Source organism: Arvicanthis niloticus, chromosome 7 (genome assembly GCF_011762505.2).
Source record: "Arvicanthis niloticus isolate mArvNil1 chromosome 7, mArvNil1.pat.X, whole genome shotgun sequence".
Classification (NCBI taxonomy): domain Eukaryota; kingdom Metazoa; phylum Chordata; class Mammalia; order Rodentia; family Muridae; genus Arvicanthis; species Arvicanthis niloticus.
In genome coordinates this window covers 21,563,462-21,582,915 of record NC_047664.1, presented here as the reverse complement: position 1 = coordinate 21,582,915, position 19,454 = coordinate 21,563,462, and the positions used below count along the sequence as shown (strand labels likewise).

The following is a 19,454-nucleotide window of genomic DNA, read 5'->3' as shown; positions in this document are numbered from 1 at the left end:
GTATGAGGGTCAGTAAGAACTCACAGTAGGGCTGGTGACAGTGTATGACCTAGAATAGTGTGTTAGCCCTGAGATCCTCCCTTACAGAATCTTACAGTGAGACTCTATCTGAGTACAGAAGTCATCCTCTCTGTCTCCCTCCCTCTCCCTGTATTTGTGGTGCTAGGGATCTGACTTAGCCTGGCACATGGTGAGCAGTGCTCAAATGTGTGCAGTTTTTACATGCGGCAGTCACTGAACTCCTCGGCTCTGAAATAGGATTGCTTTTCCTTGTTAATTACTATTTCAGGCCATTTTGTAATCATCCCCCTTATCCTCAAATCCTTCCCTATCTTCTGCTTCAGTTCTGCTCAGATTGAGCAGCTATGTTTGAGAGGGCAAATTTTTTGTTAGGGTGAAGACACAGTGAACAAGGAATATTATTGTTGAATTGCTACTTATATCTCACTGAAGCAGTAAGGAATGGCACACATACATCCCCCAAGGGCATGCGTGGTGTTGTAGTTCATTTTCTGTTGCTGTGTCACACACTGGCCAAAACTAACTTGTGGCAGAAAGGGTTTGTTCCAGCTTATACTTTATAGTCCATTATCACAGGAAGCCAGGGCAGGAACTCAAAGCAGGAACTGGAGCAGAGACTGTGAAGGAATATTGCTTACTGGCTTGTTTGGCTTGCCTAGCCTAGGACCACTTGCCCAGGGGTGGTACCATCTGCATTGGGCTGAACCCTCCTGTATCAATAATCAATCATCAGTGCCTCCATACTGTCCTCTGAATATCCACAACTAACTATACTTCATTTCCCTCAAATGCCTCTAGACAAGCTTGTATCAGTAATCAAGAAATGTCCCCAGGTCAGTCTGATGGAGGCAGTTCTTCCCAGAGGCTCCCTCCTCCCAGGTGACTCAGTTTATGTCATATGTAGCAGTCATACGTGGGTTCATATTCTGGTTTTCCAGTGTCATTCTAGGACTTGAGAAAACTAATTGCTCTATGCCTATTTAATCTAGCAGGTTTTGTTTGGTTTTGCTTTTAAGTGGAGGATTAATTGATGTAGACTTCAGTGCTTCCTGGTTGTGGTACATACCCAGATGTTTAGGTTGGTTTTCACTTTCCCCAGTTGTTTTAGTTACATTTCTTACTTGCTTGCCATTGGGATTTACATATGTTCTAGAGAAATTATTGGAAGATTGAAACAGCAGGCGTAGGCGTAACTCTGGTTGGGATGGAACTCAGTTGGACAGGAGCTGACAACACATCAGTGTTCTGTTCAGGTAGCTAGGACTCAACAAGTCCAGACATTGCTTTTTTCAAAAGTCCAGCTTTAAAGGTGTTGGGTTCACAATTAAAGGAGATTCTGTTTCAATTACTGCTGCTGCTTTAAATATACCTTAAAATATATAGTCATAAGGAATCCGTTAATTCTGTTACTCAGTTCTTATATAGATAACTTAAAGGTGTGTATAATACTTCTCTGTGGCTCAAAACATAGCCAGAAAGAATCTCATTTTGATTCAGACCCAAGCAGCTGGTCTGGAGATCAGCAGTTGCCAGAAGGAATCTAAGGTAATTAACTGAGAATTCAATGTACACGTAGGTAAACTATAGCTTTGTTTTATAATGGTGTGATCCTTACAAGAGATCAACTAAACTTTTTTTCCTTTCCTATCAGGTATAATGGGTCTCTCCCAAACGGCGATAGAGGAAGAAGGAAAAGTAGGTTTGCTTTGTTTAAAAGACCTAAGGCAAATGGGGTGAAGCCTAGCACCGTGCACATTGCATGTACTCCTCAGGCTGCCAAGGTGAGAAAAAGTGTGGTCTTTATTCTCTAGTGCTTCACATTTCTGTTTCAAATTTTCCGTTTGTTTGTATTGATGGTATTTGAAAAGCTGCCATATGGAATTCCCCCCATCCTTTTTAATGACAGACCAAAGCAGGTAGGTGTACAGTGGAGTGCAGTTTCAGCAGTACCTACAGCCGTAGCTTCTCACCCTCTAGGTCTTGTCAGTTCTCCAAGCCCTGTTTTATTTCCTCACAAAGTTTTAGAGTCTAGACCTTTAAGGCACTGTGAAAGTAGAGGAATCTTCATTTTGCCTTGAAATTTCTCTTTCCAGTTTATAGCACAAACTGAATTAATTCAGTATGGTGGTGTCCAGATAAGAACAATTACAGAGTTCCTTGACTTCTAGAGGTTACCAATAGCTAAGTAACCCTAGGTGTACACAAACACTACAGCATCTATGTTAGGTCCTTGTTAGGTTAAATACATGATTGAAATTGGTATATGTTACTTGTTTTAGATGCTTAGTCCTTGAAGTTAATTAGATATCAAGCCTTGATTTGGCTGCTCCTTGATTACTATTTGAGAGCCAAAGAGTGTGTGGAAGGGCTGTTCTTTCTAAGGTGTTTCCTCCCATTCCTTTGTAGAGAAGTAGTATGGTCAGTAGATAGTGTGGCTCAGTCTGGGCTCCTCTGTAGTATTTGCCCATGGAAGTGTTCTTTGCATCTGGAGTGTACCACAGCTTCATTGTGCAGAACTGTCCCAGGTGTTACAAGATACTGAAATTCTTGGATTCCCATGTGCTAAAAGTTAATCACTAACATTATTGTTACAGCCAAAAGCATTTAAATATTTTCAGATGCCTCTCAGTTGTATAATCTGGTCTCTGGTTGAGGACCACTGTCAAGGGAGATGTTAATCATCTCCCTCTAAAATACTTTCTCAGTTTGTGTGTACGCATGCTTGCATGTGTATGCAGTGAGTGCTTGTGTATGGCCTGTGAAGGTCAGAGGTCAACACCTGTTGTCTTCCTCATTCATTCTTCATCTTATTTGAGTCAGGGTCTCACTGAACCTGGAGGGGTTTGATCACAGTGCAGTGGCTGCCCAGTGAGCTCCAGGTTCCTTCTGTCTCTGCATCCTTAGCACTGAGATGTTTCCAGCCCTACTTCCTCAGTTTCTTGTAGTACCGTGTCCTTCATATTTTCATTGTTTGCTCTTTTATGTTACCAAGCCTCCCCCCAAAAAACAAGGACTGAAACATTAATGAGTGTCAATTTAAATTTTTTTATATATCATGAAGAAAATTTCTTTATAAATGTCCAGCAATTATCTAGGATGGATTAAAACCCTGACTTTCAATGAGACTCAGACTTACCCCGATGTGGTTCTTTTTCCTGATCTAAGAAAAGGTATAACCACTTAAAAACAAACAATCAATAACAACAACAACAAAAACAGTTACAACCTCAACACCCACGAACTCTTTAGAAATTAAAAATTAACTTTCAGAACTAAAGATATAACTCCATGGTAGGGTTATTTATTTCCTAGCCTGTGTGATGTCCTGTGTGTTTGATCCCAATCCAACAAGAACAAGCTAACTCTCAGCCTTGGCATTTGGCATACATCTGTAATCTCAGTGCTTCGGGGGTGAAAGAATGGAGAGTTCTAGATCATCATGGGCAACACCTAGAGACCCTGCCCTTGCTCCCTAAGAAAAGGTCCAGAAGGTAGCAATCATTTGAAAATTTATTCTCTTAATGCAGAATTGTGTAGATTTTAAAATGTGGAACAATTATAAATACTTACAAATACGTAAATATGTAGTAAAACATTAACACCATGCATGTAAACTATCTATACTACATTCTTGAAGGCCAGCAAGATGGCTCAGTGTGTTAACGTACTTCTCAGTAAACCTGACTACCTGAGTTGGATCCTTGGAGCCCATATGACAAAAGGAGAGAACTAACTCCCACAAGCTGTACTGATTCTCACCTGTACATGTGCCACGCATGTGTACACACACACAATCACAAATAAATAAATGTAACTCTAAAAAACATGAGTCTGTTTGATTGCCCACACCTATATAATTCCAGCATGTGGAAAACTAAGATAGGACCATCCAGAGTTCAAAGCTAGTCTGCACTGCACAGTGAGGAATAGGTCATCCTGAAGTACACAAGACAATTCAACAAACCAAATAGATGAAACGAGAGCCAGATGTGGTGGCATGTGCCTGTAATCTCAACACTCTATAGAAACTGAGACAGAAGATCTCAAGTTTAAGGCCAGCCTGAGTTATATAGCCAGACTCACTCTCAAAACAAACAAATAAAAATGCAGAAGCCCAGTATGGCGGCTTATACTTTCAATCCCAGTTCTTAGGAGGCAGAGGCAAGAGTCTGTAAATTCAAGGCTAGCTTCATCTACATTAGCAGGGCCAACCAGGGCTATATACAAAGATCCTGTCTCAAAACAGTCCACAAAGAAGTGAGATGGTACACTTGCATTTTAAAGCCTTGTTAAAACCATGTAGTTGGCACTTAGGTATTTATTGCCTTTAGATATTTGAAAAATAACTTTTTTAATATTATAACTTCAAAAGGCCTTACCTATTACAGATTAGCTAATGTCACTTTAAAAAAAAATTCTTGCGAGATTTTGAATTGTTTTTTTTTATCAGAGAAATATTGGGTGTTGGCTTTAGTTTCCATGTGGTATTTGATATTAATTCCCTTAGAATTTAAAGTGCCTTCAAGAGAAACACAGATTCTTAAGAATTTTAAATTTATGTTTTGTTCCATGACTATTAAAAAGTATTCTGTAACCCCTCAACCTGAGGAAGCCACAAGTGAAGTTATATAGTTTCTTGCCTATTCTCTAAATTCCAGTGTGTGTGTGTTTGTGTGACAAATATTTTACCTTCCTTTAACAAAGAGATTTTTCTGATCTTGTTGACTGCTAATATTTGCTGTTAACCCTTTCATTCGTAGGCAATAAGCAACAAGGACCAGCATAGCATATCATATACTTTATCTCGAGCCCAGACAGTGGTGGTTGAATATACTCATGACAGCAACACTGATATGTTTCAGGTATTATAACATGATTTTTTTTTTCTTTAAAAGTAAAAAAGTTAAAATCTGTTGTTGGTGACTTTGCTATGATCAGATTAAATATTATGCTTTGATGCTGTATGTTTAAAATATGTATTGATTTTTTAAAACCTCATCTAAATGTCATTATAGTGTGGTTTAAAGGTGGGCTCTGAAGTTGGAGAGTTAAAATCACTTGCTGCTCTTGCAGAGGACCTGGGTTTCCAGCACCTACATTAGGTGGCTCATAACTGCCTAGGACTCCAGTTCTAGGGGATCTGATAGCTCTTCTGGCCTCCGAGGGCACTAGGTACAAACATGGTGCATATATATGCATGTCAACACTCATATATACACATAAAATAAAAATAAAATATAAAAGAAGAGAGAGGGAAGGACCCTCGGACCTAAATTCCTGGTAAACATTTCTTAGCTACTCTGTGCTTCCATGTTCTCATCCTCTGCAGAGTATAGAAGGTAGTCTTTCCCTCGAACCTGTGTGTGTGTCTGTGTGTGTGTGTGTCTGTGTGTGTGTGTGTGTGTGTGTGTGTGTGTCTGTGTCTGTGTGTCCACGACCTCCTGCCTTCCTCTCTGAGCAACAAAAATTACAGGTAATTTCTAACTTATTGACATCAGTTGTAGGGATTTGGTTTTCAGAACATGAAAACACACACTCAAAGGTATCATGCTTGTAGAGAGTTGGTATTTTCTAAGTGCCATCATTAAGTTGTGTAATACTGTGTTGTAATACATTAAAGAACTGATGACTTCTAAATGCTTCCATTATACATGTCACCTTTATCGGGTGTTCCATACATTTCCTTTTTTTCCCCCTTCTACTCTGAAGATGCAAGTAACTTACTCATGGGCTAATACTTTAAAAATGATTTAGCTTGACACCTGCCTCACCCAGGGCCCCAGCCAGAAACCTTACTACTCGGAAATGAAAAACTACCTGGGTATGTGACAAATCCTACAGCCGACATAGAATTCCTTTTCTGTGCTTCCTTGGGGAACCTTGGAACAAAGCACCTTTGAGGCATTGTTCTTTGAAGTTTAGTTATTTGATGTCTCCTTCCTTATCAGCCTAAGTGGTTGGAGGAGAGGCTTGTTGCTAAAAGCAAGCACAACCAAAAGTAAGAACTGACAGCTGGTCACACAGTCCTGCACACAGCCCTGCACACAGTCCTGCACACAGCAGCATTTTAGCTTGGGCTCAATGCTCTCCACAGTGTGAAGCTCTAGATTTACTCTTGTACAGTGGGTCCCATTAATGGGTAGTAAAAGGTAGAAATATGATACAGTTCTGCCTTGAAAGGGTTAAAGCCTAGAACCGGCTAGGCTTCTTGGCCACGTTGGATTCTTTATTCCCTGAGGGTTTTAGAAATTCCATCATATGTTCCCACTTAATTCTATGTTCAAAGTGACTGCTGTATCAGAGAGTATGAGAGATTAGTTTTCAAAGGTGTAGATGTCCCCATAGTTAAGTCTTGTTAAGTTTGAGCTTTAGAATTTTCAGAGGCTTAATGTTTTTATATTATCTCTTTCTTAATGGATTCCACTGTGTTTGTTAAATCAAGTTTATATTATATTCTTTTTTTTCCCCTTTAGATTGGTCGGTCAACTGAAAGTCCTATTGATTTTGTAGTAACTGACACAGTTCCTGGAAGTCAGACTAATTCTGACACTCAGTCAGTACAAAGCACTATATCAAGGTTTGCCTGCAGGATCATATGTGAGCGCAATCCCCCTTTTACAGCTCGAATTTATGCTGCAGGATTTGATTCATCAAAAAACATCTTTCTTGGGGTAAAAAGCTTTTTTCCTAATGCATTCCTTTATACTAGTTTCTACTTCCAAATTATACATAAATAGAAACTCACTACTCTTTTTATAGGAGAAGGCTGCCAAATGGAAGACATCTGACGGGCAGATGGATGGCTTGACCACTAATGGAGTTCTTGTGATGCATCCACGCAATGGGTTCACAGAAGACTCCAAACCTGGAATATGGAGAGAAATATCAGTGTGTGGGAACGTCTTCAGTCTGCGAGAAACCAGATCAGCCCAGCAGAGAGGAAAGATGGTAAATACTTACATGTAGCTTCTTTTTACTACAGTAAACATAGGATGAGTTGGACTGAATACAGTGTGCATGCATGTTGCTCTCTTAGACATGTTAGACATGTTGCTGACAGAAAAACTGAGACCATCAAACACAGACTTCAAAATACTAATTCTAGAGGGTAGTGTTTTGTTTCAGTTAGGAAAGTTCAAGCTTCTGTTCTTTGTGTCTGTGACTGTACTTAACTAAAATTAACTACGTTTGCTAATTATCCAGATGATTAAATCACAAGTTGTCTTTTGGCTAGAAAGAGAGAAGTTACTATTCAATATGTTATTGTTGATTTTCAAATTTAGAATATTTTATAACTGCTACTTAAAGTTCTATCTCCAAATTACACACAAACAGAAACTTAAGTCTTGAGTTTAGCAGGAACCCTATCTTGTTAGGACTTACTGGAGATGTAGTGTGAACATGGTGGTAACTTTGGTTTTGATTCTTTTCTCCTTCAGGTGGAAATTGAAACCAATCAGCTACAAGATGGCTCCTTAATTGACCTTTGTGGTGCAACCTTGCTGTGGCGTACTGCAGAAGGCCTTTCCCATACTCCTACTGTGAAGCACTTAGAAGCTTTGAGACAGGAAATCAATGCAGCACGACCTCAGTGCCCTGTAGGGTTCAACACACTAGCCTTTCCCAGTATGAAGAGGAAAGATGTTGTAGATGAAAAGCAACCATGGGTATATCTAAACTGCGGCCATGTTCATGGTTATCATAACTGGGGAAACAAAGAAGAACGTGACGGCAAAGATCGTGAATGTCCTATGTGTAGGTCTGTTGGTCCCTATGTCCCTCTGTGGCTTGGATGTGAAGCTGGATTTTATGTGGACGCTGGCCCACCCACCCATGCCTTTAGCCCCTGTGGGCACGTGTGTTCAGAAAAGACAACGGCTTACTGGTCGCAGATCCCACTTCCTCATGGTACGCACACTTTTCACGCAGCCTGTCCCTTCTGTGCACATCAGTTGGCTGGTGAACAAGGCTATATCAGACTTATTTTCCAAGGACCTCTAGACTAGCAGCTGTCCTCCAGGACTGCATTATAAGTTTATAAGCTAAGTGATTGGGTTTGCTGACCCCTTGTCTGTGTAAGTTTCTCTGCTCTGGTCATTTGCATTAAGATGAAGAATTTTTTAAAATATTTATAATAGCAATTTCTGAGAAAAATCTGGGAAACTCAAGCAAAGGAATTTTTGAAAGTTCCAGACTTCTGAATTCTGAGTTTTGAAAATCTATTTTGAGGAGAAAAAGACATAGTATAATTTGATGCCTTCCTTCATTTAGTGTTCTTGAATCACGCTTGCCCTCAATGTTGAGAGGTCGTGCTGTAGAACTGAGGGTCTGTGGGTTCAAACTATGTTTGTTTACAATTTGTTGCAAACATTGTAAAATACAGCAACATGTATATTAATTTTTCTATTTATCTTTATCATAGAAAATACCTTAGAATGTTGTGATAGGCTAGCATGGTAATGATGGTGTCACACACTTGGTGTGAGTGGTAGGTTAGTGGGCACGTAGCTCAAGGATTTGCAAAGTTAAGGAGAAAGACAGGAGAGCTCCCCCAATCCCCAAATAAGTAGGGGATTTGATGAACTAGAATATTGCATAAAACCAGATTCATATTAATTACCATTGTCTAAAAGGTGTTTGTTTTTAACCACATTGAAGTTAACCAGAAAATGGTTTTTCCTTAATGTTTCTCTCGAGTGTAGTACTATAACAAAAGTTAGTGCTAAGAAATGTTTTATACGCTCCTTTGAATATGCAATTTAATCTAGATGATCTATTTTTCTCCCATGATAACTGATCTGTTTTTAGTGCCAGCAACATTTGGCAAGTTTATTTTTTGGATATAAACTGTGGTTCATCTGTTCACTGTTTCTAAAAAAAAAAAAGAAGAAAAAGAAAAAAATCCTATGAGAAAGTGAAGAAATTAACAAGAAATTAACAAAAATATTACTTGATTTGCTCTAGAAAGATTAAATAAAAAGTGTTTTGTTAATTATTCTGCATTTGGATTATTCCAGGCATTAGGACATTAGAGCTGTAAGGGTTGACTGCAGTGGTGCCTCCCTGTGTAACCCGCAGACCAGCCTTAGCTGCGGCCCGACTCCTGAGGAGCTGGCCTCAGTGTGACTCACGGAAATGTTTGCTTAGTGGATGAAGGCGAGGACACACCGCAGGGGCTGCTGTGCTCTTCCTCCATATGTGCTGTGCAGGACAGTTTCTTCTCACCCTAGCCTTTTTAAATGCACCACAAGTACAGACAGTTGCACTACACCAAACCCTTTGAACACTTGTAGAAACCAGTACACTGTAGATTAGACGGAATCATCTTCCAATCCTTTGACTTCTTTTCCTTTAGTTTGAAAAATTGTATAATAATTGACTATTGTCAAATTTTTGTATGTAGTAGTACAGCTTTAGTTTATCTTACTACATCAACATTTTGGTTTTTAAAAAATTTAAAACAAAAAAAAAAAAAAAGGTCACTTAGAAGCCATGAACTATTTTATTTTATTTGATTGTCAAATTTTCTTGTTTTGAAAATTATCATTTGGGTTCACTCAGGAAATGCATGTCAAGATTTGTATTATAAGTTAGCTGTGATGTATCAGTAACTGCTGGTTATTACCCTTTTTTTCAAGGAAATTTAATTGATTTTGAAGTTCTCTGGTCACAAACTTTGTGACTGATGCAAGGAAACCGAGTCCTGTGTTGTGTTTTGTCATTTCTGTTGAGGCTCTATATTGTAGCTTAATTTTTATTTGCAATTAATTTATTCAAACTAAGTAAATACTTTTCAAAATAGATATGTGAATTTGTCTGTGTGGGTTGCTTTTTGCACAGTTGAGAATGGGAAGCCAGAAGTGGTAAGTCTACCCCAGACTAAAGAGATGCCCCATCTTCTGACTTAGTCTTATGAAATGTATAGGAGTTTCCTTTTAATGTACCACTGTAAATATCCATTTCTCTTAGAAGTCATCATAGCAGCAGCAGCATAGAACCTTTTTGAGGTTAGGCCTGTTAGAGAATCCGTGACTGAGCTACTGAGCTATACTCGTGATGATAAAGATTCTGTGTTCTTCCCAAAAGCCCTGAATTTTATCTCCTATCAGCTTAGAAAAGAAAACACAAGATGGTTTATTTTCTATGAAACTTAAGTTTTTAAGCCTTGAGAAATAGAAATCACAAGTTGGGTGCTCTTGTTCAGTACTTTGAATAGTGCTTCTGCACTTGGCAGTTCTGTGTTTACCCATCTGTATTAAAGACATTCAGGGACTGGACAGATGGCTCAGTGGTTAAGAGCACTTGCTGCTCTTTCGGATGATACAAGTGTCTTTCTGCTCCATTCTTGTGGCTTCCACCACTTTTGGCTGCCTCCCCGGAATCCAGTGCTCTCTTCTGACTTCTATGAGTGCCTGCACCTGCACACACATGCACATAAAATAAATATGTAAAGAAGCGAAGAAATGTCCACATTTTGGCCCAGGGGAACAAGGTTGTATGTACTTTTCCTAAATGAACTCTCAAGGAGGTAATCCTTAAGGCTGCTTATGTCAAAGTGATCTTTGTTTAACAATTTAATTTAAATTTAAATCCTTAATTTAACAAGAATTCTGTTTCTGTTTATGTAGCATGTTATAGGTCATGAAGGGTAGTCAGACAGTATCTTTTTTGTTTATTTATTTGGTTTTTTGGTTTTATAAATTGTTTTATTTACATTTCAAATATTGCCCCCTTCCTGGTCCCCCCCCCCCAAGAGTTCTTCACCCCGTCCTCTCTCCAGACAGTATCTTTGCCAGGCTGTACCCCACCCCACCAGGTGGTATTGGAGATCGGGGTGCATGCTTGGCAAGCGCTCCTCAGCTGTATTTCACCAACTCCTCTAACATTGTAATTGCTTGCTTTGCTCCTAGAAAATTTTTCTGGGACAGGGTAAATAAATTATTATGCAAATAAATAACTATATCTGACATTTGAGTATCCCCCCCCCCTTGGGATGTCTTGGGACCCATGGGTGCTAATGCCTTTCTGATACAGGTAGAGAGCACCAGTAGGTATCTGTTCAGTTTCCCTTTAAATTTATAAACAACTTTTGAAAAAAGAATTGTGGCACTTCACCTCAGTGTGTGTTGTATAGCCAACTTTAGAGACAACTGGATCCTTTGCATTGCTTTGTCTCAATACAGGAAGCAGTCACCTTGTAGCAAACCAGATCAGGCAAGCTCTGTATATCCACATGCTTCTCTATACCTCCCACTTCCTGTCAGATTTCCTCTTGAGTGTGTTCTGATACCTCCCTTTCCACTTTGAACACTCATTCCTCTAGAGCACATACTTGAATCTGGTGCGTACCAGCTGTGTTCTACGTATGTACTGAATGATGTAGCAAGGATTTCTACCTTGATTATAAATCTGGTAGGAAAGATAGAAGTGAGCAAGAAAAAGTAAAACCTACAACAGTGTGGAGGGTAAGCCATACCGATGGGACAGAGAAGCTGAAAAGGGAATGTTATATGTCAGGTTGGGACCAGAGGAAGCCGGAGTAGGAAGGTGGGGTTAGAAGGAGCTAAAGGCTATTGGTACTGTGCAGAAGAAACAGAAAAAAACCAGCCATCAGTGACCCCGAAATGAAACTATGCCTCGGGTATTCTATACTCATGAAGATCAATATGGCGACATGGTATGACATGGGGAGTATAGTAGGTAGGAAAACAAGACAGTCGGTGGGGGGAGGCTAGAACTCAGTCATGAATGGTCTCTTAATTCTGTGTGGGATGAGAGGAGCAAGAGTGTAGAAGTAAAAAAAATGCTGGTCCTTAAACACCATCTAGACATAGAAATGGAGAGCAGGGAGGTTGGAATAATCCTAGAGAGAAATCAGTGTCTGGGTCAAGATGGTGGTAGTGAAGATGGCTTGGAAAGTGATTGGATCTTGGATGTGTTTTTGAAGGCACAGCTGACAGATGAGGTGTACATGAGTGAAAGGAGACAGGAGTGCTGCAGAGTGAGGAGCTGCTCAGCGGTAGAAGGGTGGCTTCAGTCCCCAGCACATGCACATGCATGTGAGCACATGCACGCTGCACATTTCTGTCGGCCTCAGCACCTGGAGCAATGGAATTGCTGTTTAAGTTCCAGAGACATACTGATAGTAAGAGAGAGATACTGATAGTAAGAGAGACATACTGATGGTAAGAGAGAGATACTGATAGTAAGAGAGACATACTGATGGTAAGTACAGAGTATAATCATTGACATTAGCTCAAGACTACACAAGATTTCTGCCAGAGGTGGATGTTTCCACTTTGTTCATGGTGCTGGGAATTGAATGTGCAGCCTTGACCATACTAGACAAGCACTCTTCTGTGGAGCTAGATTCCCAGTTGTGTATTCTCATCAGGAGCTCACTGTGTACCCCAGGCTGGTCTTGAACTCATGATCCTCCCACCTCTCCTGAATGTTGGGATTAACAGGCACTTGCTGCCACACCCAGCTTTCACTTTTTTTAAATTGCCAACAAAGTTCTCAACCATTATAATCAGTGCTGTCGGTACACCTTGTGCTAGCTTAGAAGCAAACTGAGAAGAAAAAGCATTTCCCTTGATGAATGGTGGACTTCCTTTTGTTGAAGTAGAGTTGGCTCAGCTCTTGGTGTGTCTGCTTTGGCTACCCTCTGAGGAAACATGGTAATGGCTTCCCGTTTTGGAGAATTTATCTTACCACTCAAACTTTTTTTTTAACTTGGTTGTTTTGTTTTGTTTTGTTTAAATGGTCCTCAGAGGTCTGCAAGAGGAATCATTGGGTAAAGGTGTATACTGCCAAGCTTGCCAACCTGAGTTGACCCACACGGTAGACACAGAGAGCCAGCTCCTGTAAGTTGTCCTCTGATCCACAGGCATGTCCACAGGGGTGTCATGTAGCATATACACCCCCAACACAAGTATACTTTTAAAAATTTACTTTCAAATTTTTTTTAAATGCAGTTTTCTTTGATGATAATAAGAATTATTAGTGTTTTATCTTTTTGACATGATAGTACATTTTATTTTCCTTAATTCCAAAAAAAAAAAAAAAAAAAAAAAAAAATCACATGTTTGGAAAGCGGAGCTCTCAGGCTTGTTTTACTAATCTAGAATTTAAAATCTAGATTTTTAATTTTTTTTTTTTCGCTCTGGTAACTCTCCATAGTAAGTAAAATCAAAAGCTTTTCCAGCAACTGACATAGCACCTGGGAATACTGGTCTAGATGTTGTGGTGGGGAAGGCAGTCTCTGTGTCAGATTGTACAGCCAGCTGTATGAGTCTGAGGTAAGCCACTGAGTTTCTGCTGTAGCCAATCCCTATTACAAACACAGTATTGAGAATATTAGTGTTACTTAGGTCCACCCTATGAGGTAGAAACTATTATTTGGAAACCTGTCACAATGTAATTTACCCAAGGTTCACATGGTTTATGACAAAAGGACTCACCAGGTATTCGTCTCAATTTGTGAATGTATTTCCCCATTTTAGTAAGATCACATCAAAAGATTCTTATTTGTCAGTGCAAGCTGATAAGTAATTATGGTCACAGAATATTTAAGACACAACCAAGGTAAATGTTCAAAAACTATTTCTCAATCATCAGAAAACCAATTAAGCTATAGTCACACATTTGTAAGTAAGAAACACTTAACAAAAAAATATCCAAAAGAACAAAGGCTACAGAAGCTGTTGGCTCTCATCAGAAAATGTGTTTACCTTGACTAAACAGAAGACCTTGTAGGAAAAATTAAGATTATGTCATTTGAGATGTCCCTGAACTTTTACTACATCACTGTACAGGTAGTGAGTTTTCAAATTGGATATAAACTTCAAGGATCCTGGCTATCAAGTTGCAGATGAGAAAACTAAGTCCAGGTACAACACCCATCCTGATACTGGTACTGGGCCTCAGTCTATTATATCTGTTCTAACAGTGATCTGTTGAGACCGGGCCTCCTCTGTAGCCCATACGCTGCCCTATAACTCACTGTGTAACCAGGCTGTAACCTAGACTGGCTTCGAACTTCAGCAGCTCTGCTGCCTTAGCCTTCTGAGTGCTGGAATTAGAGCTGTGACCCACCATGTCCAGCTTATCCTAATATACTTGATTATCATTTGAGTCACTAAGATTTAGTAATAGTCCTGTGTTTTAATTGTTGACAGTAGGTCATACGTTAACTTTAATAGCTTTTATTTCTAAATTCTGAGTATCTACAGAGTGGAAATAACTTGGGAACAAAGGTTCCCACATTTACAGATTGGGCGCATAAGATTTAGTTTCATGCCTGGTGGTGGTGGCACACGCCTTTAATCCCAGCACTCGGGAAGCAGAGGCAGGCGGATTTCTGAGTTCGAGGCCAGCCTGGTCTACAGAGTGAGTTCCAGGACAGCCAGGACTACACAGAGAAACCCTGTCTCGAAAAAAAAAGAAAAAAAAAAAAAGATTTAGTTTCATTAAACGGCCTGTTTTGGGGCCGGGTGTGGTGGTGGCACACTCTTAATCCCAGCACTTGGAGACAAGCAGGTGGACCTCTGAGTTTAAAGCCAGTTTGAGCTACATACTGAGTTCCAGGACAGCCAGGGCTACAGAATAGAAAGATCTTGTTTCAAACAACAAAAACTACTTGGTTTTGGAAGTGAAAGAAAAAAACAGGGTTCCACCTGATCTGGTGACACCCTGTGGTTCCAGGAATGTGGTAGGCTGAGATAGGATCACATGTGCTCAGGTTGGGAACTATAGGGCGACCCTCCCTCAACCACCAAAGTTGGGGAGTGGAGGGCAATTCACCAGTTTCACATTGGTACTCTGTGTAAGTTGTAAGTCATTGAGTAAATGAGTGTGCACCTAGGGGCAAGGCAATCTTTGTTTGGTCCACTCAGGAAATTAGAACAGTTACTTCGCAAATCCCACTTCTGCAGAGCTGCAGTGAACTCAGAGACTCCTCGACTGCACTTGGATGCTTTATTGAATTCCCGTAAAAAAGTTATCACTTGGTCATCTGAGTGCCAGATGCTGATACTGTGCAAGTACCAACTAATGGACAGCTGTTCACTAAGTAAACTAGACACAGTGAAGGGAGTCAGAAAATGTCAAGATAAGGGACCTATGCAGTCATGCCCAAAGTTCTCTGTCTGTGGACTTGAAACTCATTACCTGGGTTCTACTGGGAAAGTAGCCCACCGCTTTGATAGCCATGGTTCAATGGTCATATTTCATATTAGATTCTTAGTTCATACTGAACAAATCTTGAGAAGGAGATGCAGGAATTAGGTGGGTATACAGGGTTGAGAGAAAGTTTATCAGATCTACAGCCAGGAAAAATGCAAAGCTAAATTGGGCTCAGAGGGCAGCTGAGAAAGTCATGGGAGCAGTTCTCCGTGGTGGGTGTTGATACGCAGTTAGGACCCACATTCGTATGTGTTCCAGATAGCTGCTCCCAATTTTAGGTGTTGCTTCTTAAAATGTCTAGTTAGGCCGAGCAGTGGTGGCACACGCCTTTAATCCCAGCACTTGGGAGGCAGAGGCAGGCGGATTTCTGAGTTCGACAGCCTGGTCTACAGAGTGAGTTCCAGGACAGCCAGGGCTACACAGAGAAACCCTGTCTCCAAAAAAAAAAAAAAAAAAAAAAAAAAAAAAAGTCTAGTTAAAAAGAATTATTAATTTGAGTGTGTAAATCTGACAAGTTTTATTATTGTCATTTCTGGATTAGTCATTCTTTGTAAATGCAAATATTGATGTATATTTTTTTCCTTGATTTTACCAAACTGCTAAGAATCACTAAGTCAAATCTGCTGTGCAAAGTTGGTCTTTGTTTGCAGGAGTGGCATAATAAAATGATGACAGAGGACTTGTCTGATGGAAGTCAGGGATAGTGCTTTAAAGATGTGGCCTTTTGTAGCACGACATCAGAGAGCTGAGAGGGCTTCAGGGCTTCTCCAGACTTCACAAGAGTGTGTCTGAAGAAGCGTCTATGGCTTTGTGATTGCTCCTGACTTCAGATATGGCAATATATCTTTATGAAAGCATTTTATATTACCTCTTTAACTACAAAAAGAACATTGAGAATATCTGGGTGGGATTCTACAGCCACAAGGAATTCTTCAGACAAGGCACAAAGCCAAGCCTTCATTTGACCTCAAGTCATTGGACGTGAATCTCATTACCTGGGTTGATCCTGTAGGAAAATAAGCCACCCCTCTGGTAGCCATAATCTGATGCTCACTGTGTCTTACCTTGGTCTCCTGGGTCTTGGGAGCTGATCTGTGTAGAATGAGACTGTGCAGTAGATGGCCTTTTATTTGAGAAGCTCAGTCATCTTTTTGATACAACAAAGAGTATGTTAAAAGTGTTATGATGGTATCCTTAGTCTATAGAACCTTTTAATCCTGTAATAACAGAAAAGTTAATTGAAATGGTCTGTAGCCAGAACACTTCTGAAAGAGTACAAAAGAGTTTGGGGCTGGGGACAGAGCCCAAAGCAGTGACCCCAAAACCTAAGTCAACTACCCATCTCCAGTTGCTTGGATCCAGTCCTTGAATAGGGTTTTTTTTTTTTTTCCTGTTTTTAAAAAGTGGTTTTATAATTCACTTAAGCAAAATTGTTCTTACCTTTCTGTACATGGCTTTGTTGTGCTGAATTAAGCCTATGTACCAAGCAAACATACTTTGAAATGGAAGTCATGAGTAAACTAAAATATAGTATGCAGAATGTACATTTGCACTTTAGAATATTCTAGTAAGCCAACTTTGGTCATTGTCATACTTCAGCATAAGCAGCACGTGAAGCCTCCAGTGAGCGTGGATTCCCACATACTTTCCTCAGTCTGAACTAGTTAATGCCCACAAGGGAGGGTTTACACATGGACAAGATGTTACCACCTCTTAAGTGACAGCAGGGCAGCTGCAAGCCAGAAGCCTATTTCATTTCTCTTTGAGGCTGAGCATGGTGACTCACACCTGTGATCCCAGCACACAGGAGGCTCCTACAGAGGATTGCCATGGGTTCTAAACCAGTCTGAGCAATAAGAGCCAAACCCTGTCTCAAAATAAAATAAAAGCTTCTCTCTCTATGGACTGGCAATAGAGAGTACAGAGACGTGTAATTAAAGGGCTCTGACAAGGTAGCAGCAGCAGCTTCCTGGCTGCAGAGAGGAAGTCAGTTCCTATAGGCTGCTCACGTGCCTTTATTCCAGCTAACTTGGTGGTTCTGAACACCAGTACTTTCTGTTTTCAAGTGTTATATCTAAGCAAACAACTCACCCTGAATGCTTGTAAGATGATCTCATGTTTTCATGGACTTCTAGGTGATCGGTTCTCTTTCAAATAGAGTTGAAAATCGTTCAGTCGGCCTGTCATGACATGATCTTGTTTCTTGGCCAATTATTGTTTTATGGGCAAAAAGCAGACTATGACCTACACTCTCAAAGGCATGTTTGAGAGGCTCGGATACATGGACGGACTAGAGGTCGGGAATGGTGTGCTGCTGCGTGTCTGTGGATATCAGACAACTGTGACAGCTCAGAGAAAAATCCCTTTTAGAATCTCAGGGATGGGATCTGGTCCTGTGTGGCTAGAACTGAAACTGTCAGATTTTATTGTACTTTGTAAACCTTTAGCAAGAGAGTTAAAGTTTGCCTGTCTCTTGAGGAGAGGTCTGTGCAAGAAAATAAAGCAGGGTGATGGCCAGTGGGTAACAAACAGGTGATGGGTCATTGGGTAGCAGGCTTAACACAGGGCAAGGATCTGAGTTTGCATCCCTAGAACCCTGATAATTTAGGAGCAGTAATATGCAGCTGTAATCAGAGATCCTATGGTCAGATGGGGAGGCAGCGATAGGGAAATCGCCAGAAAGCTACAGGCCCCTAGCCCTACATATGTAGTGACAGAGACCTGTCTCAAATTGGAAGTATTAACAGCCAAAATTGACCTCTGACCTTCACAAGAGCACCATGACACATGCACACCCTCATACATGAACACACACACGCACACACACACGAGGAGAGAGAGAGAATACAAAGGGATAGTGGAACCACCATGTCCTGCTTATAACCAACCTGAAGTTAAATATTCATCAAATATTTGAACAGGTAAGAACTGGACCTTTCATCCTTCATGCGTTAAGCTACTTTTAATTTCATAGCAACCTTGAGATCAGAAGATAGGAGAAATTGAAAAAAGGAAGTAGGAAGCAGTCTCCATGAACACTTGGGACAGATCATTCTCCTTGACTCGGGCACATCTCAAGCAAGAAAGATTGTCAGCTTAAATCAGAAAGCAAGAGTTCATGTCCACTCTCTTCATGAATATCACAATTTATAGTGCTCCATGAAAATTAGCAACTTATAAATATTGCTAATCTAGAGAGGATGTCTTCTTTCATTCACCTGAAAGTGGTTGCTACACTGGATAGCCTGACTAGTGAAGCATGAGAAAATGCATCAAACACAGAACACCTACACTGGATTCATTTATTTAATAAAAATAACACTGAGCCAGTGAAAGGCACTGGAGACAGGAGAATTAGTAAAATTCCTCTGTGTGCTAACAGTGTAGGAGGGACCAATAAGCAGTTACAGTACAGCATAGTGCCAGACCGAGGTAAAGACCCTTCAGAGCGCATACCTGGGCATTAGACCAGACTGTGGAAGTCAGAGCAGATACAAACAGAAATGGCAGGAGTCAGGGACCTGAAGGAAGAGGTAGCAAAGAAGAGAACCAAAGAGCACACCCCAGAGAGGCGCCAGCACAGCCACACAGAGGCTTAGAGCCACAGTAACCCCACACACTTGGGAAACAAACTGAATGTGGTTATGTAGAGAAGAAAAGAAGGGGATGGCAAGAGGAGAGGCTGGCTCGGGCAGCTGACGGGAAGTTTACAGAAGAGAGCAGGGGATGAGTGTGACTCTATTAGATACACAGGCCTGGAGTTCCTCCAAAAGAGATCCCACCTCGAAATATGGATTTGGGGGTGTTCTAGTTTCCTTTCTGTTGCTGTGATAAAACTGTTACCAAAACAGAAATTAGGGGAGGAAAGGTTTACTTGGCTTAGACTTCCAGGTCCAGCACTGAGGGCAGGGCAGGTCCAGAACTCAAGCATGAACTTGGCATAAAGACCATGAAGAAACAGTATGTTCTGTCTTGCTCACGGGCCCATGCTTAGCTTAGCTTTCTTTGCACATCCAGGGCCTCTTGATGTGAAATCATCCTGCCCACAGTGGTTGGGCCCTCCTGCATCCATTCATGAGGCAATCCCCATAGACAAGCCCACAGGCCAAGCTGATCTCAGCAGCCCCCCGACTTTCTTGGGTGACTCCAGGCTGTGTCGGGATGACAGTTAAAACACTCTAGGAAAAGGGTTCAACTAGCCTAAGGTCCCACAAGTATGAAAACCTCCTAAGAGCCATTTTCTAATG

The 19,454-nt window shown here is 40.7% G+C and overlaps 1 protein-coding gene across 1 annotated transcript in view; it reads left to right on the top strand.

The window, feature by feature from the left end:
* Peli1 (pellino E3 ubiquitin protein ligase 1) overlaps positions 1-9,824 on the top strand; it is a 50,773-nt gene extending 40,949 nt beyond the window's left edge. Inside the window, exons 3-7 of the mRNA XM_034508950.2 lie at positions 1,673-1,802; positions 4,782-4,883; positions 6,495-6,692; positions 6,781-6,969; positions 7,461-9,824. Of these exons, the coding sequence (XP_034364841.1) occupies positions 1,673-1,802; positions 4,782-4,883; positions 6,495-6,692; positions 6,781-6,969; positions 7,461-8,027 (1,186 nt within the window). The 3' untranslated portion in view covers positions 8,028-9,824. The remainder of the gene's footprint in view (positions 1-1,672; positions 1,803-4,781; positions 4,884-6,494; positions 6,693-6,780; positions 6,970-7,460) is intronic.
* The last annotated feature ends 9,630 nt before the right edge of the window (positions 9,825-19,454 follow it).